At 44.8% G+C, this 21,967-nt stretch overlaps 1 protein-coding gene and 1 long non-coding RNA gene across 4 annotated transcripts in view; one reads left to right on the forward strand and one right to left on the reverse strand.

Annotated features, from left to right (window-relative positions):
- Window positions 1-843: 843 nt before the first annotated feature.
- On the reverse strand, window positions 844-1,409 carry LOC130073808 (uncharacterized). 3 transcript variants are annotated; one of them, XR_008804396.1, is made up of 2 exons: window positions 1,067-1,409; window positions 844-943 (listed from the first exon to the last, which is right to left on the reverse strand). It is a non-coding gene; the product is annotated as an uncharacterized LOC130073808 (long non-coding RNA). The 3 variants fall into 3 exon arrangements; XR_008804394.1 differs by having other exon boundaries at window positions 1,061-1,409; XR_008804395.1 differs by having other exon boundaries at window positions 844-946; window positions 1,061-1,409.
- Window positions 1,410-3,937: 2,528 nt separating this feature from the next.
- nckap1l (NCK associated protein 1 like) overlaps window positions 3,938-21,967 on the forward strand; it is a 50,229-nt gene continuing 32,199 nt past the window's right edge. The window contains exons 1-11 of the mRNA XM_056239417.1: window positions 3,938-4,100; window positions 9,733-9,843; window positions 10,253-10,345; window positions 10,977-11,033; window positions 11,119-11,261; window positions 13,928-14,018; window positions 15,426-15,563; window positions 15,845-15,893; window positions 17,867-18,023; window positions 18,108-18,164; window positions 18,776-18,872. Coding sequence (XP_056095392.1) covers window positions 4,011-4,100; window positions 9,733-9,843; window positions 10,253-10,345; window positions 10,977-11,033; window positions 11,119-11,261; window positions 13,928-14,018; window positions 15,426-15,563; window positions 15,845-15,893; window positions 17,867-18,023; window positions 18,108-18,164; window positions 18,776-18,872 — 1,083 coding nt within the window. The 5' untranslated portion in view covers window positions 3,938-4,010. The remainder of the gene's footprint in view (window positions 4,101-9,732; window positions 9,844-10,252; window positions 10,346-10,976; window positions 11,034-11,118; window positions 11,262-13,927; window positions 14,019-15,425; window positions 15,564-15,844; window positions 15,894-17,866; window positions 18,024-18,107; window positions 18,165-18,775; window positions 18,873-21,967) is intronic.

Here is a 21,967-nt window from a genome sequence, read left to right on the forward strand (position 1 = left end):
GCGGAGAGAAACTGCTTCAGGGTATCGTGTTGCATAATCCACCAGGACCAATGCAAAACGATTCCCTCGTGCGGATCGCTCTAATGGTCCGATGAGGTCCATACCAATTCTCTCGAAGGGGACTTGCATGAGAGGAAGAGGGCACAATGTTTTTTTACGGAAAAAACATTTTACGGAAGACAGCTTCCAGAATCTCCACGAATTCAATGCCGGATTCAACAAGAAACTGTTACTAAAACATGAAGCAGTTCCAACTTCAAAACCAGAGGCAGCAGTTGTTGGGCCACAACCTGTAAGTAAGACTTAATCATTTTATATGTATTTGTATGTATAATTTCAGACGTAATGTTTTAGTTTTATCAAGGACGTAAACAAATGCCAGCGCTGGCTTTAGTAACCACTTAGTTATGCTATTTCGTGTGTCAAACGCGTACAAATATTTTGGACCTGAATTTGTAATTATGTACTAATTTTGTGAATGTATTTTCCATTTATACTTTATGACGTAATTCTTCGATTTTGATCCAGAACGTAAACCAATGCCAACACTGTTTGTTTATAGTAGCCAGTTAGTTCGATGCTATTTTGTGTGTATAAGACAAACGTGTATAAAGTTCAAATAATTATATGTAATCGCAACAGCAAACTTCAGCTGCTGTTATCAGTGTGTACAGTATGGTTTGTTTATAGGTTTTATGTATTGTATGTATGTATTATGTAGCCTATTTATCAGGAGAAAACCGTATCTCAAAAGCTAACAAGCAGCAGTAGCATTTTCAAGTAACAGTGTATCGAAATTCTTATGTAATAATTGTAGAATAGAATAGAATAATAATGATAAAAAAATTTACCATTCAGAAACGTTTTGTAAGAGCCGTGTTTGGGGAGGTTCTGCTTGACTCTCTTCATCGCCGCTTTCTGGGTCTGATTCTGGCTCAAACTTCTTCTTCTTCTGGTGTTTAATGGCGGATTGGCAGACCAACATAAATGGTGCATTCCCGCCACCTACTGATCTGGAGTGTGGAGTATACTTGGCTTTGGAAGAAATGCTGGCTCAAACTGATACGGCAGTATCGACACCATTATTTACATTTGACCGGAGCACATGCAACTTTCGCCCGTAAAGGTAATGGGCGTGAAGTTTCCAGACAACATGCACTACACAGTTTAGCCAATTACAACACACCGGCCCAACTAACCAATCTGAGCCCATTGCCTGTTTCTGAGGGAGTGGTTTCATAGAATCAGGAAGTCAACCGGTCGTTCAAATGACAGAGGAGAAAGCGGCTTACAATAAAGGTGAAATTTATGAAAATAAGGCTTAAAAAAACAACAAAAAAAACACAGAGACATGTTATATTGCACCCAATAAACACAATCATGCAAAGAAAAAAAGCAGTAAACCACCCCTTTAATGTCTCATCCTGGTACTGTTCCAGAGGAAAGTCATCGCGCTCTGTGAGGTTCAGCCTCTCAAAAGCGCTCTGTTCCTATGGGTCAGTACCCAGTGGTCCCAGTACAGCTTCTCCCACCTGGGCAACCGCTCCTTTTAGTCAATAAATGACTAAAAGCAGGCCAATTTGTTCCCAAAATTAGCGGATGTCTGAGGTGCGGGCTGACTGCCACCTCCACACTATGCTTTTGTCCCCTAAATTGAATGACAGCGGAAATTAACGGATAATTCACCACATCCCAGTGCACACACCGTACCTTAACCAGGCGGCTCTTACCCAATGCCGAGGACTGTATCAGGCTTTGATGAATCGAGGTTTGGTTACATCCTGAATCCACCAAAGCCAGATAGGAACCCCCCTCAATACTCACAGGTATTTGGTACAACCCAGGTTGATTGGGGGCAGCCTGTGGTGCGTCCGGAACCCGGATCAGTGTCCCCACCTCCATGAAGTGAATCTACGAAGTGGCCCGGGTCGCCGCAACGCCAACAGGCCGACCCAGATTTCTGTGCTGCTCTGGTGCCAGGAAGTGGGTCAAGGCATTGGGGTGGAGAGAGAGAGGGAATGGGGACAGAGGACGGATGAGCGCTGGCCAGTCCAGACTCTCTCAGCAGGGCTCGGGGTCAAGTCAAGTCAAGTCAAGTTTTATTTATAGAGCAAGTTTAACACAACCGTAGTTGATCCAAAGTGCTTTACAGTACCATAAAATAAATCAATAAAATCAAAATAAAATAAAGAGAAAAGTAGTAGAAAAAAAGGAGATAAAAATCAAGTATAAAAATCATTCAGTGTATATACATACATGCATAACATAGAACACAGACTAATTTAAAATACATACACAACCTTACTCGAATGCAAGAGAGTAAAAATAGGTCTTTAAGCTGGATTTAAAAGCAACCAGAGATGGAGAGGTCCTGATGTCTAAAGGTAAATTGTTCCAGAGCGTTGGGGCAACTACAGAGAAAGCTTGATCACCTTTTGACTTACACGAGAGCGAGGGACAGATACAAGTGACTGATCACAAGATCTTAGTGACCTAGATGCTGTGTATGGCCTAATAAGATCACAAATATAATCTGGGGCGGAACTATGTAGAGCCTTGTAAGCAAAAAGAAGCATCTTAAAGTCAACTCTAAATGTTATTGGTAGCCACTGCATTGAGGCAAGAACAGGGGAGATATGATCTCTTTTCTTAGTTCCTGTTAACAATCTGGCTGCTGAATTTTGAACCATCTGTAATCGAGACAGTGTAGTTTGACGTAGGCCAACGTACAGAGAATTACAGTAGTCCAATCGAGAGGAAATCAGTGCATGATGTAGATCGGAGTTGAAAAAAGCAACTGCATTTTACATGCTTGTCAGATTGGAGAAGAGGATCAAAATAGACTCCAAGATTTTTTGCATGATTGTGTAGGTTGTTACTTAAGGGACCTAGCTGTGTTCCCGTCATCACGTCCGAGAGGGACCCGTTTCTCCACCGGGCTGGCCCACGAGACTGGAAAGTCATCCATCCAGCTCCGGAACAGCTCGCGGTCCTCCTGCTGGGCTTGGACGAGGGCTTGGAAGCGTCTCTCCTGATCATCCCTCATGTCCAGCAGCACCTTGTGTTGTTCTTGATGGAAGCCCGCGAGCGAATGGATTACCTCTGCAAATGGTGAACCTGACGGAGTTTCCATGGCGGCGGTCTTCTTCCTCCTGGGTTTTGGCACCAGTGTGGTAAAGTTCAGAGTAGGGCAAGGAAGAAGACAGGGGTCGGCTTACTGGGACTTACTGGTCCTCCGGCTCTCTCTCTCGTTGCAGACCTCGCTAAACCACGCCCCCCTTGCCACACTCTCCATTCTGTCACTGATGGAGTTTTGGCTCCTTGCCACTGTCGCCTTCGGCTGCTTAGTTGGGGACACTTAATATTCAAAAATATTATTGATCTCCTGCATTGACACCATTATATGAGAACTGAACTGAGCTGGACGATGACATCACGGTTTACTCCAGAACGGCTATATATATAAATCAACTAAATGAATAACTTTTTTACAACAAAAATGAACCATCACTGATCTTACTTAAGCTGGACTATGACGCTCTTTTCTTCTATATCTGCTGTACAGCAGACACAAACTTTGTTGCATTATTTTCCTGTTATCACTGTAAAGCTGCTTTGAAACAATCTGTATTGTAAAAACTAAAAGCGCTATGTAAATAAAGGTGACTTGACTTGATTTGATGGTTGTGGTTTGCTATTGGCTGATCTCATGTGAGTGACAGGTTGTCCCGACCTCGTCATCAGAGAAGAGATGCTGCAAGTTATTCTGATTCAAGATTACCTGGAACATGAATTTAACACAATAATGATGTGCACGATAAACCATTTACAATAAACTGTAATATCCCATTAAAAAAACAAGAATTTGATTTCATGGTGTTTTGGTTGGTGAGCAGCGGAAGCTCTGTAAGCTCCGCCCTCTCTAATGTTGATTTCACTTCTCCTTGTTCTCTGGAGACCAGTGTTCGTTTCACTGAGGATCATCTCATCATCTCATCTGGACTGGGATCATGGCATACCAATTCAAACTGGCTGAGAAACTTATTATTCTCAATGAACGAGGTCAAGGAATTCTAGTCAGGATGAACCACATTAAAAAGGTGAGAGGAAAATAGCAATATTCACAAACCTGTGAGAAAGGTGAATACAGGCAGGGCTGAATTTTGTTTGTGTGAACTTGCAGTGAATTTATGTGATAGATTCACATCAGATTGAACTGAATGAGCTGCTTTGCTTGTTGAATTGTTTGTAGAACCAAACGATGCTCAAATCTCACGTTTTTTAATCGTCCAGGTTTGGGTCTGTTTTTATCATTCAGATGGGATTTAAAAGTTGTTTGTATTCATTTTATTCAGAGGGCTTTTAAAAGTATATTTATTGTATTTTGACATGTTTTCAAAAGAAATTATGTTCCGTCTCAGTTTTGTAGAGAAAGAGGAAGTGCACACAGGAAGTAAAGAGGACTTGTCAGGCCTCTCTGTAAACCACATCTCTCTCACACACTGCATTTCCTGTCTGTCGCAGAAAGCAGTTACAAATGTTACTGTCAAAACTAATGCCAAGCTTTAGTGCATATAAATAAATGAATAAATCCTCTGAACGACTCCTCTTAGTACCTTTGCCTCCTCAGTGGGCCAGGCTGTAAAGGTCAAAGGTTAATCAGAGCTCTAGGTGAGGTGAAAAACAATATTTATCTCTGCTTGACATCCACAGTAAAATGTGTACTTCAGATGCTTCAGAAAGTCTGACAGAAAGGCTTGAAAGAGACTTGAAATATTTGATTTATGTTAAATCCATCCAATTGTTTATTCTTCATGACTACAATTTGTATGCCATTCACGGGTTTATCTCCCCCAAAAGTGAAAACATTGAGCATCCCAGATAGAAATCAAAACATTGAGAGCATCCACTCAGATCCTTCAATATCTTAGCTCAACCTATAGCGAGAGTTTGGGGAGTGGCTACTGTAGCAGACTGAGAGTATGGGGAGTGGCTACTGTAGCAGACTGAGAGTTTGGGGAGTGGCTACTGTAGCAGACTGAGAGTTTGAGGTGTGGCTACTGTAGCAGACTGAGAGTTTGGGGAGTGGCTACTGTAGCAGACTGAGAGTTTGAGGTGTGGCTACTGTAGCAGACTGAGAGTTTGAGGTGTGGCTACTGTAGCAGACTGAGAGTTTGGGGAGTGGCTACTGTAGCAGACTGAGAGTTTGGGGAGTGGCTACTGTAGCAGACTGAGAGTTTGGGGAGTGGCTACTGTAGCAGACTGAGAGTTTGGGGTGTGGCTACTGTAGCAGACTGAGAGTTTGAGGTGTGGCTACTGTAGCAGACTGAGAGTTTGGGGAGTGGCTACTGTAGCAGACTGAGAGTTTGGGGAGTGGCTACTGTAGCAGACTGAGAGTTTGGGGAGTGGCTACTGTAGCAGACTGAGAGTTTGAGGTGTGGCTACTGTAGCAGACTGAGAGTTTGGGGAGTGGCTACTGTAGCAGACTGAGAGTTTGGGGAGTGGCTACTGTAGCAGACTGAGAGTTTGGGGAGTGGCTACTGTAGCAGACTGAGAGTTTGGGGTGTGGCTACTGTAGCAGACTGAGAGTTTTGGGAGTGGCTACTGTAGCAGACTGAGAGTTTGGGGTGTGGCTACTGTAGCAGACTGAGAGTTTGAGGTGTGGCTACTGTAGCAGGCTGAGAGTTTGGGGAGTGGCTACTGTAGCAGACTGAGAGTTTAGGGAGTGGCTACTGTAGCATATTGAGAGTTTGGGGAGTGGCTACTGTAGCAGACTGAGAGTTTGAGGTTGACTGAGAGTTTGGGGAGTTTGGGGAGGGGCTACTGTAGCAGACTGAGAGTTTGGCCTGTAGCAGACTGAGAGTTTGAGGTGTGGCTACTGTAGCAGATTGAGAGTTTGGGGAGTGGCTACTGTAGCAGACTGAGAGTTTGAGGTGTGGCTACTGTAGCAGACTGAGAGTTTGGGGAGTGGCTACTGTAGCAGACTGAGAGTTTGGGGTGTGGCTACTGTAGCAGACTGAGAGTTTGGGGAGTGCCTACTGTAGCAGACTGAGAGTTTGGGGTGTGGCTACTGTAGCAGACTGAGAGTTTGAGGTGTGGCTACTGTAGCAGGCTGAGAGTTTGGGGAGTGGCTACTGTAGCAGGCTGAGAGTTTGGGGAGTGGCTACTGTAGCAGACTGAGAGTTTAGGGAGTGGCTACTGTAGCAGATTGAGAGTTTGGGGAGTGGCTACTGTAGCAGGCTGAGAGTTTAGGGAGTGCCTACTGTAGCAGACTGAGAGTTTGGGGTGTCGCTACTGTAGCAGACTGAGAGTTTGGGGAGTGGCTACTGTAGCAGACTGAGAGTTTGGGGAGTGGCTACTGTAGCAGACTGAGAGTTTGGGGAGTGGCTACTGTAGCAGACTGAGAGTTTGGGGTGTCGCTACTGTAGCGGGCTGAGAGTTTGGGGAGTGGCTACTGTAGCAGACTGAGAGTTTGAAGTGTGGCTACTGTAGCAGGCTGAGAGTTTGGGGAGTGGCTACTGTAGCAGACTGAGAGTTTGAGGTGTGGCTACTGTAGCAGACTGAGAGTTTGGGGTGTCGCTACTGTAGCAGACTGAGAGTTTGAGGTGTGGCTACTGTAGCAGACTGAGAGTTTGGGGTGTGGCTGCTGTAGCAGACTGAGAGTTTGGGGTGTGGCTGCTGTAGCAGACTGAGAGTTTGGGGAGTGGCTACTGTAGCAGACTGAGAGTTTGAGGTGTGGCTACTGTAGCAGGCTGAGAGTTTGGGGAGTGGCTACTGTAGCAGACTGAGAGTTTGAGGTGTGGCTACTGTAGCAGGCTGAGAGTTTGGGGAGTGGCTACTGTAGCAGACTGAGAGTTTGAGGTGTGGCTACTGTAGCAGGCTGAGAGTTTGGGGAGTGGCTACTGTAGCAGGCTGAGAGTTTGGGGAGTGGCTACTGTAGCAGAGGGAGAGTTTGGGTTGTGGCTACTGTAGCAGGCTGAGAGTTTGGGGTGTGGCTGCTGTAGCAGGCTGAGAGTTTGGGGTGTGGCTGCTGTAGCAGACTGAGAGTTTGGGGAGTGGCTACTGTAGCAGACTGAGAGTTTGAGGTGTGGCTACTGTAGCAGGCTGAGAGTTTGGGGAGTGGCTACTGTAGCAGACTGAGAGTTTGAGGTGTGGCTACTGTAGCAGGCTGAGAGTTTGGGGAGTGGCTACTGTAGCAGACTGAGAGTTTGAGGTGTGGCTACTGTAGCAGGCTGAGAGTTTGGGGAGTGGCTACTGTAGCAGACTGAGAGTTTGGGTTGTGGCTACTGTAGCAGACTGAGAGTTTGAGGTGTGGCTACTGTAGCAGGCTGAGAGTTTGGGGAGTGGCTACTGTAGCAGGCTGAGAGTTTGGGGAGTGGCTACTGTAGCAGACTGAGAGTTTGGGTTGTGGCTACTGTAGCAGGCTGAGAGTTTGGGGAGTGGCTACTGTAGCAGACTGAGAGTTTGGGGATTGGCTACTGTAGCAGACTGAGAGTTTGGGGTGTGGCTACTGTAGCAGACTGAGAGTTTGAGGTGTGGCTACTGTAGCAGGCTGAGAGTTTGGGGTGTGGCTACTGTAGCAGGCTAAGAGTTTGCGGAGTGGGTACTGTAGCAGGCTAAGAGTTTGGGGAGTGGCTACTGTAGCAGGCTGAGAGTTTGGGGAGTTGCTAGTGTAGCAGTCTAAGAGTTTGGGGAGTGGCTACTGTAGCAGGCTGAGAGTTTGGGGAGTGGCTACTGTAGCAGTCTAAGAGTTTGGGGAGTGGCTACTGTAGCAGTCTAAGAGTTTGGGGAGTGGCTGCTGTAGCAGGCTAAGAGTTTGGGGAGTGCCTACTGTAGCAGGCTGAGAGTTTGGGGTGTGGCTACTGTAGCAGGCTAAGAGTTTGGGGAGTGGCTACTGTAGCAGGCTAAGAGTTTGGGGAGTGGCTACTGTAGCAGGCTAAGAGTTTGGGGAGTGCCTGCTGTCGCAGGCTGAGAGTTTGGGGTGTGGCTACTGTAGCAGGCTAAAAGTTTGGGGAGTGGCTACTGTAGCAGATTGAGAGTTTGGGGAGTGGCTACTGTAGCAGGCTGAGAGTTTAGGGAGTGGCTACTGTAGCAGACTGAGAGTTTGGGGTGTCGCTACTGTAGCAGACTGAGAGTTTGGGGAGTGGCTACTGTAGCAGACTGAGAGTTTGAGGTGTGGCTACTGTAGCGGGCTGAGAGTTTGGGGAGTGGCTACTGTAGCAGACTGAGAGTTTGAAGTGTGGCTACTGTAGCAGGCTGAGAGTTTGGGGAGTGGCTACTGTAGCAGACTGAGAGTTTGAGGTGTGGCTACTGTAGCAGACTGAGAGTTTGGGGTGTCGCTACTGTAGCAGACTGAGAGTTTGAGGTGTGGCTACTGTAGCAGACTGAGAGTTTGGGGTGTGGCTGCTGTAGCAGACTGAGAGTTTGGGGTGTGGCTGCTGTAGCAGACTGAGAGTTTGGGGAGTGGCTACTGTAGCAGACTGAGAGTTTGAGGTGTGGCTACTGTAGCAGGCTGAGAGTTTGGGGAGTGGCTACTGTAGCAGACTGAGAGTTTGAGGTGTGGCTACTGTAGCAGGCTGAGAGTTTGGGGAGTGGCTACTGTAGCAGACTGAGAGTTTGAGGTGTGGCTACTGTAGCAGGCTGAGAGTTTGGGGAGTGGCTACTGTAGCAGGCTGAGAGTTTGGGGAGTGGCTACTGTAGCAGGCTGAGAGTTTGGGTTGTGGCTACTGTAGCAGGCTGAGAGTTTGGGGTGTGGCTGCTGTAGCAGACTGAGAGTTTGGGGAGTGGCTACTGTAGCAGACTGAGAGTTTGAGGTGTGGCTACTGTAGCAGGCTGAGAGTTTGGGGAGTGGCTACTGTAGCAGACTGAGAGTTTGAGGTGTGGCTACTGTAGCAGGCTGAGAGTTTGGGGAGTGGCTACTGTAGCAGACTGAGAGTTTGAGGTGTGGCTACTGTAGCAGGCTGAGAGTTTGGGGAGTGGCTACTGTAGCAGGCTGAGAGTTTGGGGAGTGGCTACTGTAGCAGACTGAGAGTTTGGGTTGTGGCTACTGTAGCAGGCTGAGAGTTTGGGGAGTGGCTACTGTAGCAGACTGAGAGTTTGGGGATTGGCTACTGTAGCAGACTGAGAGTTTGGGGTGTGGCTACTGTAGCAGACTGAGAGTTTGAGGTGTGGCTACTGTAGCAGGCTGAGAGTTTGGGGTGTGGCTACTGTAGCAGGCTAAGAGTTTGCGGAGTGGGTACTGTAGCAGGCTAAGAGTTTGGGGAGTGGCTACTGTAGCAGGCTGAGAGTTTGGGGAGTTGCTAGTGTAGCAGTCTAAGAGTTTGGGGAGTGGCTACTGTAGCAGGCTGAGAGTTTGGGGAGTGGCTACTGTAGCAGTCTAAGAGTTTGGGGAGTGGCTACTGTAGCAGTCTAAGAGTTTGGGGAGTGGCTGCTGTAGCAGGCTAAGAGTTTGGGGAGTGCCTACTGTAGCAGGCTGAGAGTTTGGGGTGTGGCTACTGTAGCAGGCTAAGAGTTTGGGGAGTGGCTACTGTAGCAGGCTAAGAGTTTGGGGAGTGGCTACTGTAGCAGGCTATGAGTTTGGGGAGTGCCTGCTGTCGCAGGCTGAGAGTTTGGGGTGTGGCTACTGTAGCAGGCTAAAAGTTTGGGGAGTGGCTACTGTAGCAGGCTGAGAGTGTAAATCTGTTTAATGTGATTTTGGATTCTGTATTTTGGCTAATGTATATATTTTTCCAGGTATGCACAGACCCAAAGCGAAGACCATCATTCTTTACTGATAAAAGCATGGAGTCCGCCACCAAATACATCAACAGAAAATTCCCCAACATTGACTTCAGGGGTGGCAGTGTGAGTATTGACAGACAACAGCTGTGATTCATTGCTCAAATGTTAACTTATTATTTGGTTACACTATTTTGATAGTCTTTATACATTCATGATACTTTATACATTCAACTAGCTACAGTATAAGTAACTTTGTCAACTAACTCTCATTTGAGTATTAGTAGAGTATTAGTCAGGTTCGGGTTAGAATAAGTTGACATGTAGTTATAAAGTTACTGATAGTCAGTATAATGTCTGTTGAGGAGCATCACAACAAAGAGTTAGCAGATATTAAACAGACAGTCTGCTTATACTCTAATGAGAGTTATTTGGCATGTAGTTGCTATAACTTAGAGTTAGTAGAATGTCTAAAGTGGACTATTGAAGTAAAGTGTTACTTATTTTCTTCCTCCATCACACCGTGTTTCTGCAGCAACATCTGAACAGCATACACAAGCAGAAGTCGGTCGTTCTGGAGGGCCTGCACAGTTTCTACGAGTCCTTCATCGACATCATGGAGTTCAGGGTAAGAGTGTCGGCTGATCTCTGTCAAGGTCATCTAGTGTTCATCTTGGTCATGTTACTGGCTGGGCAGCAATTTTACACTGTAATCAACTCTTGTATGTGGTTCCATTTTTGCACCGGCTTTTTAAAATTTTACTTACTCCCAAAAATTGAGATAACTTTTTGATTTAGTTACTTTAAATACATTGAACACATCAACTGGATAAACACAGTCAAATAAGTTTAGTTTTTTCACTTACAAAAAATAACTTCTCAGTTTAAACAAAAACAAAAAACACCTGCAAGTTCTGGAAGAGATCGAGCCTCAGCCAGTGGAGAAAAAGTAACATAACTCATTACTTTCCATAAAAAGTAACATTAATTTTAAAAGTAACTTTCCCCAACACTGGTGCAAACCACTAGATAGACACTAAAGATAAGTAGCAACGACCAAATGTCTACTAAATTAGTAAATGTGTATGGAGTCATCATTTTTATGAAATATTGGAATATGACAAACATCAAATAAGTGTTGGAATCACGAGTCATTCAGTAATTCTTTCAGTAGTATTTTGTAATACAACTGATGATGTTCTCTGATTCCTGTTTTAGTGTCAGTATTTTTAATTAATGTATACATGTTTTGTCTTTAGGATCATGTTTATGAGTTGCTCAACACAATAGATGCCTGCCAGTGCTTCTTTGACATCGTAAGTATGACTCTTGAAGAGAGTATAGAATTCATGGCAGATATTCATCTGTTTTATATTCATCTGTGCTCATAAATGCTTTCAGACCATAAATACTGACTTCACCAAGAACTACCTGGATCTCATCGTCAACTACGCCTCAGTCATTTTCATGTTGTCCCGCATCGATGACAAGAAGCTGATTGTGGGAATGTACAACAGTGCATATGAGCTGTCCAATGGAAGCAGGTAACATGATCATGTGACCACACGTTTAGACATCCGAAATCACATACTTCCCTACTATGTAGGAGGCAAAAACAGTATGTGACAAAACAAGTATGTCTGAATTCACAGTACTCATAAAAGAGTAGGAAAAAGTGTGCATATGATTGACACTACTATCCCATGAGGCCACGGGAGAGGATTTATGAACCAGCAACTGACACTGGTAAATCACATGATAATGACAGCATGGCGAATGTAGTACGTAGTAAGATTACATTCATACGTAATGACTTACTCAAGTAATGCCTACTCAAGAGAGTATGTAACATAATAACGATCATAGTCTGTGTTATGGACTTTAAATTTATATTTCATTGTTTCTCTGTGTTCTGTTCCTGCTTCCTTTGTTCCCCATTTTCTTCTTTTCCGTTTCCTAGGTTGCTGAATATGCCCTTGTTTGTTGCTATGGTTACTGATTGCTTTGTGCACCTGTTTCTTGTTCAGTTTGTTTTCCTCTGTGTGTTTAAGCCCTCAGTATAGTTCTCTTCATGCTCCAGTATTATCTTTACAGTGTTTTACAGTACATCAGTTGTGATCCTCTACTCCTGCTTTTATGCAGTTACATACACCAACACACATTATTCCTAAGAATTTTACAGTTTGGTGAATTGGTGGCAAACTTGTATGTTTTTATATAAAATTGCAATATTTATGAATTCTCATGAGATCGGGTTTAATGAATTGCACATAATGTAAAAATTTATGTACAATTAGACATGATTTTCATATACACTCACCTAAAGGATTATTAGGAACACCTGTTCAATTTCTCATTAATGCAATTATCTAATCAACCAATCACATGGCAGTTGCTTCAATGCATTTAGGGGTGTGGTCCTGGTCAAGACAATCTCCTGAACTCCAAACTGAATGTCAGAATGGGAAAGAAAGGTGATTTAAGCAATTTTGAGCGTGGCATGGTTGTTGGTGCCAGACGGGCCGGTCTGAGTATTTCACAATCTGCTCAGTTACTGGGATTTTCACGCACAACCATTTCTAGAGTTTACAAAGAATGGTGTGAAAAGGGAAAAACATCCAGTATGCGGCAGTCCTGTGGGTGAAAATGCTTTGTTGATGCTAGAGCTCAGAGGAGAATGGGCCGACTGATTCAAGCTGATAGAAGAGCAACTTTGACTGAAATAACCACTCGTTACAACCGAGGTATGCAGCAAAGCATTTGTGAAGCCACAACACGCACAACCTTGAGGCGGATGGGCTACAACAGCAGAAGACCCCACCGGGTACCACTCATCTCCACTACAAATAGGAAAAAGAGGCTACAATTTGAAAGAGCTCACCAAAATTGGACAGTTGAAGACTGGAAAAATGTTGCCTGGTCTGATGAGTCTCGATTTCTGTTGAGACATTCAGATGGTAGAGTCAGAATTTGGCGTAAACAGAATGAGAACATGGGTCCATCATGCCTTGTTACCACTGTGCAGGCTGGTGGTGGTGGTGTAATGGTGTGGGGGATGTTTTCTTGCCACACTTTAGGCCCCTTAGTGCCAATTGGGCATTGTTTAAATGCCACGGCCTACCTGAGCATTGTTTCTGACCATGTCCATCCCTTTATGGCCACCATGTACCCATCCTCTGATGGCTACTTCCAGCAGGATAATGCCCCATGTCACAAAGCTCGAATCATTTCAAATTGGTTTCTTGAACATGACAATGAGTTCACTGTACTAAAATGGCCCCCACAGTCACCAGATCTCAACCCAATAGAGCATCTTTGGGATGTGGTGGAACGGGAGCTTCGTGCCCTGGATGTGCATCCCACAAATCTCCATCAACTGCAAGATGCTATCCTATCAATATGGGCCAACATTTCTAAAGAATGCTTTCAGCACCTTGTTGAATCAATGCCACGTAGAATTAAGGCAGTTCTGAAGGTGAAAGGGGGTCAAACACAGTATTAGTATGGTGTTCCTAATAATCCTTTAGGTGAGTGTACATAATCTTTAAATCTGGTCTGAAATCAGTTTCATTTTGATTTTGTGAATGGCTTTTCTTTCAGATGATGTGATTACAAAACATTTGCCCATTGGATCATTTCCAAAAGTAGTAAATATAGCTTTTCCTGGAGTCTTTATCTATATGTTTATGTCTCTTTATGACTAAAGGACTCTTTATGTCTATTTTTACAGTCATTGTGTATAAACATTAATCCACACACATTTACATTTAAACGACAAATACATTTGACTTGTTTTCAGTGTCTCTTTAGTTATTGATTTTCAAACCCAAGACATTGTTTTGTTTATTTTCATACAGTTTTACTGATCAGATTCATACGGAAGCTTGTTTTCGCCGCTTAATAAAAAATAATTGCGAGAAAAAAAGTCAGAATTGCATGTTTATACTTTATAACACGCAATTATATCATGCAATTCTGACTTTATAACTCCCGATTGCGTGTTATAAAGTCAGATATTAGAGATATAAACATGGAATTGTGAGAGAAAAAGTCGCAATACCATTTATTTTTTATTCTGTGGCGGGAACAAGCTTCCATAGTTTTCCTCATGAGGATGGATGGCTGCTTTCCACAACTGATAGTGCAAATGCAAAAAGGTTTATGTGTGGGTTATTAGAAATATATAATAACATGGAGTATGATTCCGCAGCGATCCCTCGTACCCTCGCCTTGGCCAGATGTTCCTCGAGTACGATCATCCCTGGAGAAAACTGTCGGAGGAGTTCGGCCCTCACACCAAGGTCAGTCACATTCACTCCCATCACTGCACAGGGACAGGAAACAACAGTTTATTATGGTACAAAATAATATTCCTGATTTGTTATTTTAGTATATTTGAGATACTATTAAGGTTTAATAGTAGGATTAATAATCCGTTTTAATTTTAGTATTTTTGTGGCATGTTTTTGTCACTTTTTTCATGTCTAAATAATTTCACATATTTGTTTTAGTTATTTTAGTACATCTAGTTGAACTAAATTAAAATGATGCTTTGTAGGGGTGTAACAATACATCGCAATACAAAAATGCAACAATATGTATCTTGGTTAGTGACAATATATGTATCGTGTATAGTTCACCCAAAATAAAAATTACAGTGTGAGAATTTTTTTTTAGGCTTTAAGTTTTAAGTTTTAGTGTCACTACTACATTAAACTATTATATATAATGTTGAATATAATATATAATAATGCACTGGGGGATATGTATGGCTCCTGATAATGCCAGATGTCTGATGTTACCAGTAAAAGTGTCCTACATTATTTTAAATATATCTAGTCAGTGACAGTGAAAGCATATATTCGTCTAAAATAATTCTGTATTTTCAGCTCCAGAATCATGAATATTGTTATTCTGGTGTCTCTATTGCCCCGTGCTTTGGGTTTCAGCACCAAGTCCAAGACTATTCATTTACACACTCAATGTAATACCAAATTTAGCATTTTAATCAACGGTAAAAAAAAAAGAGCTTTTATCATATGTCTTGGAGTACCGCAGTAATATGGTATCGTGAGTTCAGTATCGTTATATGTAGTCAAGTCAAGTCATCTTCATTTATATAGCGCGTTTAACAATGGATTGTTTCAAAGCAGCTTTACAGAGATAAACATATAATTTAAGGTAACAGATTGTTTTGGCTTTATAGCGGTTCGTGAATAATGTTATTTCCAGCTAAAGTTAATTTTGATTGATTCACCTCCGTCGAAATGATCAGACTTTAAACGCGAACCTGTGATTAACGCTGACGGCGTTCACATGCACATTCAGAATTGATTCTATAGTTATGTGCTTTTGAAAATATGTGCGCAGGTTTGTAATTCCACACAACCCATGCCCTCATGTATGACATGAGGGTATTGTTACACCCCTAATGCCTTGGCAAATAAGGGTTAAGTTTTACTGCGATTGTTCACTTTACGCATTCTACTAACTGTAAGTAACTTTGCAACTACATGTCAGCTAACTCTCATTAGAGTATTAGTAGACTGTTAGATTGAGGTATAATCTTATTATAGGCGATTCTCGTGTTTGGTGCATACAGCCCAGTTCAGCTTGTTTTTTAACCTGGTGAATCCTGTATAGAAATAAGTGATTGACTGTCGGATGTATAAGGCGTGTGTGTGTGTGTGTGTGTGTGCTGTTGTCAGTCTGTGACGGAGGCTCTTCTCTCGCTACACCTGGTGTATCCGCGGAGGAATCTGACCGCTGACCAGTGTCGAGGCGCTCAGCTCCTGTCTCTGCTGGCCTCACCCGCCGCCATGCTGAGCCCCATCTGCTGCGACACCGTACGTATATACACATCTGTACACATCTGCCCATCATGCATTAGCTTCACATCTGTACACATCTGCCCATCATGCATTAGCTTCACATCTGTACACATCTGCCCATCATGCATTAGCTTCACATCTGTACACATCTGCCCATCATGCATTAGCTTCACATCTGTACACATCTGCCCATCATGCATTAGCTTCACATCTGTACACATCTGCCCATCATCATCAGTAAACATCAGTAAAATGCATCAGTGTGATAAAAGACTGACACTGAACATTGTTTATAGATGGCTTGTGAGTATCTGTCCATGGAGGTGATGGAGCGCTGGATCCTCAGTGAGTGACATTCTCTTCTCACACTCTCTCAATACCATCTTACACTCTTTTTACAAACACAACTCTTTGTTTGAGGGAGCATTTCTGTCAGTGCTCAGATGACCTTGTGTGTAGTTGTGTTGTGTCCTTTAGTCGGGGGTTATGTTGATGTGTAGTTGTGTTGTTGTGTTCTCCAGTCGGGGTTGTGTTGATGTGTAGATGTGTTGTTGTGTTCTCCAGTCGGGGTTGTGTTGATGTGTAGATGTGTTGTTGTGTTCTCCAGTCGGGGTTGTGTTGATGTGTAGATGTGTTGTTGTGTTCTCCAGTCGGGGTTGTGTTGATGTGTAGATGTGTTGTTGTGTTCTCCAGTCGGGGTTGTGTTGATGTGTTGTTGTGTTCTCTAGTCGGGGTTGTGTTGATGTGTAGATGTGTTGTTGTGTTCTCCAGTCGGGGTTGTGTTGATGTGTAGTTGTGTTGTTGTGTTCTCCAGTCGGGGTTGTGTTGATGTGTTGTTGTGTTCTCCAGTCGGGGTTGTGTTGATGTGTTGTTGTGTTGTTGTGTTCTCCAGTCGGGGTTGTGTTGATGTGTAGATGTGTTGTTGTGTTCTCCAGTCGGGGTTGTGTTGATGTGTAGATGTGTTGTTGTGTTCTCCAGTCGGGGTTGTGTTGATGTGTAGATGTGTTGTTGTGTTCTCCAGTCGGGGTTGTGTTGATGTGTAGATGTGTTATTGTGTTCTCCAGTCGGGGTTGTGTTGATGTGTTGTTGTGTTCTCTAGTCGGGGTTGTGTTGATGTGTAGATGTGTTGTTGTGTTCTCCAGTCGGGGTTGTGTTGATGTGTAGTTGTGTTGTTGTGTTCTCCAGTCGGGGTTGTGTTGATGTGTAGATGTGTTGTTGTGTTCTCCAGTCGGGGTTGTGTTGATGTGTAGATGTGTTGTTGTGTTCTCCAGTCGGGGTTGTGTTGATGTGTTGTTGTGTTCTCCAGTCGGGGTTGTGTTGATGTGTTGTTGTGTTCTCCAGTCGGGGTTGTGTTGATGTGTAGATGTGTTGTTGTGTTCTCCAGTCGGGGTTGTGTTGATGTGTTGTTGTGTTCTCCAGTCGGGGTTGTGTTGATGTGTAGATGTGTTGTTGTGTTCTCCAGTCGGGGTTGTGTTGATGTGTTGTTGTGTTCTCCAGTCGGGGTTGTGTTGATGTGTAGATGTGTTGTTGTGTTCTCCAGTCGGGGTTGTGTTGATGTGTAGATGTGTTGTTGTGTTCTCCAGTCGGGGTTGTGTTGATGTGTAGATTTCACGAGGTCACACTTACATCAATTAAACAGAGTAAAGATTATGCGTATTTGGCGTGCTGTCCGGGGGGAGGGCTCCGAGCTCGGAATTTTGCCCGAACCCAGAGTACTCCCCCCGTTGTTGTAAGAGTATTAGGACTATAAGTGAGGAGATGGGGTGGTGGAGGGATGCTGTTAAACTGTCAATGAACGGAGGTAAGTTTGCTGTATATATACACAGCGCTTAACTCGTTGATTAAGCACCACTCGTGTCTAATTAGGTTTGATTATCTGAATGTGCTCCACGTGTGTTTAATTAGGTTTAATTATCTGAACGTGCTCCTCCCGAACTTTGTTAATAAAACATCATGTGTTGTTGTGTTCTCCAGTCGGGGTTGTGTTGATGTGTAGATGTGTTGTTGTGTTCTCCAGTCGGGGTTGTGTTGATGTGTAGATGTGTTGTTGTGTTCTCCAGTCGGGGTTGTGTTGATGTGTAGATGTGTTGTTGTGTTCTCCAGTCGGGGTTGTGTTGATGTGTAGATGTGTAGTTGTGTTGTTGTGTTCTCCAGTCGGGGTTGTGTTGATGTGTAGTTGTGTTGTTGTGTTCTCCAGTCGGGGTTGTGTTGATGTGTTGTTGTGTTCTTCAGTCGGGGTTGTGTTGATGTGTAGATGTGTTGTTGTGTTCTCCAGTCGGGGTTGTGTTGATGTGTAGTTGTGTTGTTGTGTTCTCCAGTTGGGTTCCTGCTGTGCCACGGGAGTCTGAACAGTAACGCTGGATCTCAGAGCTTGTGGAAGCTGGCTCTGCGCAGTGGCCTGTACATCACAGTCATCCGAGACGAGGTGCTCAACATACACAAGCTCTCCGAGGAACTCTTCGACAGTCTCAAAGGGTAACACACGGAAGATGCTGCGTGACTCTCATGAGTTCACTCGTGTTTCTCATCAAGCTTCATTCTTATCTTACTCTTTTCCAGGTACAATAAGCGTATTCCCGAGATCAAGGAATGTAAAGAGTATGTCATCGCTAACTGGTGAGCATCTAAAGTATGAACTCGTTTCAAATTCAGGGATGAAAGAAAAAAATCATTATCAGTGATTGCCCTTGACTTTTAAAATAAAACAGCGAACAGGGAACGTTCTGTCAAGGTTTTGAACGTTACGAACAAATGTTCTTCCAGTAACATTAATAGAACATTCGTTCAAAGTTATCTGGTCTTTAATAATGTTCTCAAAGCGTCAGCACAAAAACATTATTTATATATCGTTTTTCTAAAACGTTGTTAGACGTTTGTCTAACGTTTTTTTTAAAAATGTTACTACTTGTTTCAGAACGTTCAGAGAACATTTAAAAAGTAACATTTCCATAATGTTTGAAAAATGATAAATCTGAATGTTCTCTTAACGTTCACATAACCAAACAAACGTCACTTAATGTGAAACGTTGTTATAATGTGTTTGTTAGCTGGGAAAGCACGTGATATTCTTGTAGGTTACACAGATAATACAAGTAGAGAACAAGATTCTGCATTACACAGTCTAGCCTTCACAGTGGTCATCTTAGCTGCGCAACGGTTATTGAAGAACTGAAATGGATAGAGAATGGATAAAGAACTGATAGAGAACTGAAAGTGTTGTTCTGCAGCGGAGCCGTGCGGAGAGAGAAGCGAGGCTTTCTGAGAAACGCTCTTAAGGAACTCATCAAAGTGTTGGAGGATGAGCCTGCACTGCTTGGACCCAAGGTTTCAATCACTCTTTTAATTTTTAATTTTTTTCATATACATTAACCCAGATCTCTTGTGGAAGCTTGTTTCTACCACAGAATAAAACATTTTAGAAGATAATTGTGCATTTTTATAACTTTATAACACACAATTGTGACTTTATATCTCGCAATTCTGACTTTATAACTCGCAATTCTGACTTTATAACTGTCACTGTGACACCTGTCTTGGACTTTTGTGTTTGTGCACCATGTGTTTTCTTGTTAATCAGTTTCACTTGTTACCTGTAATCATCCTCATCAGTCATCATCACTCACCGTGTGCACCTGTTGCACTTAGTCTCCTCATTTGTCTGTGTATATAGTCTCCCTAGTTTCAGTTCTTCCTTGTTGGTTCTATATCTTTACTGCTTGATATGTTTGGTACATGTCTTGTTCATAAATAATAAATAGACTTCTTCGTCTTCCTGGTCTTCCTGTACGTGCCTCACGCAGCCAAAGCGTGACAGAAGAACCGACCCCACCTAAAAAGTTGCTAATTATTTGACTGACTGTATTAAGGAGAACATGTGCATTCTCCATATCCTGCTGAATCCTTCAGATCGGCTTGTAACCCGTTTCCAGGACGACCAACGGATCGAAAAATATGTTGAGAGGTTCCACGAAATTTCTCACCTCATGGACCGGGCAGATGACGTCCTAAAGCCTGTATTCTGGTACTGAATGGACGATCATCTGCACCAGCAAGCTCCAGCAGCAGCAATCCCAGGCACGTTCGAGTCTCGTCCCGTCAAGACCACCCTTCCAGAGTCTCATCCAGCCGAGATCACCCTTCCAGAGTCTCGTCCCGTCGAGACCACCCTTCCAGAGTCTCATCCCGTCAAGACAACCCTTCCAGAGTCTCGCCCTGTCAAGATCACCCTTCCAGAGTCTCATCCCGTCGAGACAACCCTTCCAGAGTCTCGCCCTGTCCAGATCACCCTTCCAGAGTCTTGCCCTGTCCAGATCACCCTTCCAGAGTCTCATCCCGTCGAGACAACCCTTCCAGAGTCTCGCCCTGTCAAGATCACCCTTCCAGAGTCTCATCCCGCCGAGATCACCCTTCCAGAGTCTCGCCCTGTCCAGATCACCCTTCCAGAGTCTTGCCCTGTCCAGATCACCCTTCCAGAGTCTTGCCCTGTCCAGAGCACCCTTCCAGAGTCTCGCCCTGTCCAGATCACCCTTCCAGAGTCTCGCCCTGTCCAGATCACCCTTCCAGAGTCTCATCCCGTCGAGACAACCCTTCCAGAGTCTCGCCCTGTCCAGATCACCCTTCCAGAGTCTTGCCCTGTCCAGATCACCCTTCCAGAGTCTTGCCCTGTCCAGATCACCCTTCCAGAGTCTCGCCCTGTCCAGATCACCCTTCCAGAGTCTCGCCCTGTCCAGATCACCCTTCCAGAGTCTTGCCCTGTCCAGATCACCCTTCCAGAGTCTCGCCCTGTCAAGATCACCCTTCCAGAGTCTCGCCCTGTCAAGATCACCCTTCCAGAGTCTCATCCCGCCGAGATCACCCTTCCAGAGTCTCATCCCGTCGAGACAACCCTTCCAGAGTCTCGCCCTGTCCAGATCACCCTTCCAGAGTCTTGCCCTGTCCAGATCACCCTTCCAGAGTCTCGCCCTGTCCAGATCACCCTTCCAGAGTCTCGCCCTGTCCAGATCACCCTTCCAGAGTCTCGCCCTGTCCAGATCACCCTTCCAGAGTCTCGCCCTGTCCAGATCACCCTTCCAGAGTCTTGCCCTGTCCAGAGCACCCTTCCAGAGTCTCGCCCTGTCCCGATCACCCTTCCAGAGTCTCGCCCTGTCCCGATCACCCTTCCAGAGTCTCGCCCTGTCAAGATCACCCTTCCAGAGTCTCATCCCGTCAAGATCACCCTTCCAGAGTCTCGCCCTGTCAAGATCACTCTTCCAGAGTCTCGTCCTGTCAAGACCACCCTTCCAGAGCTTCTTCACGTCATACCAGTCAAGCCTGAGCTTCTTCACGTCATATCTGTCACACCTGAGCCCTCGTCTCCAGCCAAGATGGCTTCCAGTCCTCAGCACCATCTTGGACTGTGGATGGCTGGAATCCTACTCCAGCCACCGCGTCCAGGATTCCACATCGGCCCATCAATCCACTAGCTCACCCTTGGCTTCTACCTCCTTCATCTCCGCCATGGTCCATCAGTTCACCAGTTCCACCAGGCTCCCTCGTCCCACCGAATCCGCCTTGGTCGCTCCTCCACCTTCCTTCACCTCTGAACTGCACTCCTCTGGCTTCGCCTCGTCCCTTCGTTTCCCCGGCTCTATTGGACTCCTCCCTCCCTTCTGCTCCTCCTTGGTCCTCAGTCCCTCTGCCTTCACCATGCCCTTCTGTGTCCCCGTCTACACCTCAGTCGCCGAGCCTCTGCTCCACCATGGCTCGTCGAACTTCCGTCTCCTCCCTGTCATCCTCCCCCATCGGTTCCGCCTCAGTCCATCATCGCCCTAGAACCCTCTGCCCTTCAACCTCCATGGCTCCTCCCTCCATCGGCTCCACCATGGGTCACAAGTCTTCCCCTTGGATACACCTCCCTTCTGCCTGGACCCTCTTCTTCTTCTCCCAGGAATCTTCTCCAGCCCTTCGCCCACTCCTGTTGCCAGCCCTCCGCTTCATCCTCCTCCCAAACCCCCAACTCCCCACCTTCATTTCTTTCGTTACGGCGCGAGGCCGCGCCTTCCAGGAGGGGGCGTACTGTCACTGTGACACCTGTCTTGGACTTTTGCTTTGCCTTCTGTATCAGTCATCACTCACAGTGTGCACCTGTTGTCACTTAGTCTCCTCATTTGTCTGTGTATATAGTCTCCCTATTTTCACTTCTACCTGGTCGGTTCTACGTCTTTACTGCTTGCTATGTTTGGTACGTGTTTTGTTCATAAATAATAAATCATAAATAATAAATCATAAATAGAGTTTGATCGTTATCCGTCTTCTTCGTCTTCCTGAATGTGCCTCACGCAGCCAAAGCGTGATAATAACACACAAATGTGACTTTATTACTCGCAATTCTGACTTTATAACTTGCAATTGACCGTTCGCAAAGACCCGCCCCCCTTAGT

Source organism: Rhinichthys klamathensis, unplaced genomic scaffold (assembly GCF_029890125.1).
Source record: "Rhinichthys klamathensis goyatoka isolate OS25496 unplaced genomic scaffold, OSU_Roscu_1.1 h1tg000562l_1, whole genome shotgun sequence".
NCBI classification, from domain to species: Eukaryota; Metazoa; Chordata; class Actinopteri; order Cypriniformes; family Leuciscidae; genus Rhinichthys; species Rhinichthys klamathensis.